Consider the following 1788-nt stretch of genomic DNA (forward strand, 5'->3'; position numbering starts at 1 on the left):
GCATAGCTGCTAGAAAGTGACTGTGTTCCCCAGAATTTAAGGCTCCTGAATGGAGAGCTGTAGGCAGCATGAAGAATATATTTCAAATTATATTAGTGGTCCTTTTTTAACAGGAAGATTTTTTTAAATCACGTTGTGTAATGGCGCAGACACTGGGAGAAGATGTGAAAGCTGGAGTTTATCACATTCTTTAGGGGTTGCTTAGAATGCAGGGGTAAACATTTTCCCGTAAATAACGTTGCTCAGCCTTTCCCCACCATGATGCCCTGCTGCTATCTGGCCAGATCCGAACCTGGGAAGGTCCAGAGAAAGAATCTGTGTAATCTGGTAAATAACCAGAGCAAAAACTGAAATAGCCAGATTGCACATAGAAGAGGGGACAGGGACGCTGGCTGTCCTTAACAATGTATACACTGTAAAAACACCAACGAGAGCAGCCTAGGGAAGGAGAAGACTCATTTGGCTTCCATGTCCAGGTCTGAGCTCATCATAGAAGTCAGAGCAGGCACTCAGGCAGCAGGGATGGTGGAGGATTCCTGATTGCTGTCTTGCTCGGGGACTTAGGTTTAGCCTGCTTTCTTAGAAGACTCAGGACTGCTTCCCAGGGACCGCAACTGTCCACAGTGGACTGAGCCCTCTTCTCTCAATTAATAATCAAAACAGTCCCCCAGAGACTTACCCACAGGCTGGTCTGATGGGAGCAGCCCTCAGCTAAGAGTTCCTAGACGATTCTAGAATGTGTTGATTTACAGTTAAGCTTAGTAGGGCAGTGGACCTCTCCAGTTCAACCCAGCTTGTTTTCCAACAAGCGGCAGGATTCTTCTGTGCTTCTCCATGGCTGAGTAAAACCACATTGTGAGGGCGGGGAGATGGTTCAGGGGTGCTAGTACAAACCCCTGTGGTAAATACCCTTTCCAAAATTAGCAAGAACACTCTCAAAGCCCTGGCAGATATCTTAAGTGATTCCCAGCAGAGCTTTGGTTCCTCGGGATGTGCACATCACTGCCTTCTCTCTCCTCAGGGACGCTGTGCTCAAGTGCTGCTCCTCACTCTTCAGCTGAACGGCCGATCTGCTCTCACGTGCGCCTTCACAGCGATCACTCCGGAGACGGTGGCAGCCTCAGCCCCTGTGTGTGCTGGTGCACTGCACCTTTAGCCTCCGTTTGCGGCCATTAACCTCCTCTTCCAGAGACAAGGAGGTTGTGACCCTTGCCACTTGTAAATAATTTTACTCAGATGTTAATCTTTCCAGACAGCTTTTGAAATGTGAATATTTAAGGTGTAAACCTGTGTTGTAAGATATATCCAACTTATTTGGCTTTTAAATGTTCTACAATTTTAAAAAACTTTTTTAACTTTAAAAATGTGAAGCTTTATATACTTTAAGCTTAAAATTACTTATTACATGTAATGAAAAGTAATATATGAATCTTAACAGTTTTGAAATAAACCTCCTGGAAATACACTGTTTTCTGGATCAACTTTATAATACTTTAAGTAGCTTGGTTCATTGAAGTTCAGCTTCCAGTGGTGGGATTAGAACTAACCCAGCCTCAAAACCTTCATCCTGCCTGCAAGATATGCTGGAGCAATGGAGGAGGCGCAGAAGTTATGGGAGTGGCCGGCCAGTGACTGGTCTAATTTGAGGTCCATGCCACAAGAGGGAGCCCATGTAGGACAGTGTCTGGATAGCCCAAAGACCTAGGATTTAAAAAAAAAAAAAATCAAATGATTGTTAATGATATTCTGCAATACTCAAAGATGGGTGCGTAGCCCAATTGTCATCAG

General features: G+C 44.7%; 1 protein-coding gene across 4 annotated transcripts in view; it reads left to right on the forward strand.

The window, feature by feature from the left end:
• Sft2d1 (SFT2 domain containing 1) overlaps positions 1–1465 on the forward strand; it is a 16629-nt gene extending 15164 nt beyond the window's left edge. For all 4 annotated transcript variants that reach the window (XM_005363363.2, XM_026787435.1, XM_013352359.2 and 1 more), the window contains one exon: positions 1022–1465. In XM_005363363.2, the coding sequence (XP_005363420.1) occupies positions 1022–1061 (40 nt within the window). In that variant the 3' untranslated portion in view covers positions 1062–1465. The remainder of the gene's footprint in view (positions 1–1021) is intronic.
• Positions 1466–1788: the final 323 nt, after the last annotated feature.

The sequence above is a fragment of the Microtus ochrogaster genome, linkage group LG9, assembly GCF_000317375.1.
Source record: "Microtus ochrogaster isolate Prairie Vole_2 linkage group LG9, MicOch1.0, whole genome shotgun sequence".
In the NCBI taxonomy this organism is placed as follows: Eukaryota; Metazoa; Chordata; class Mammalia; order Rodentia; family Cricetidae; genus Microtus; species Microtus ochrogaster.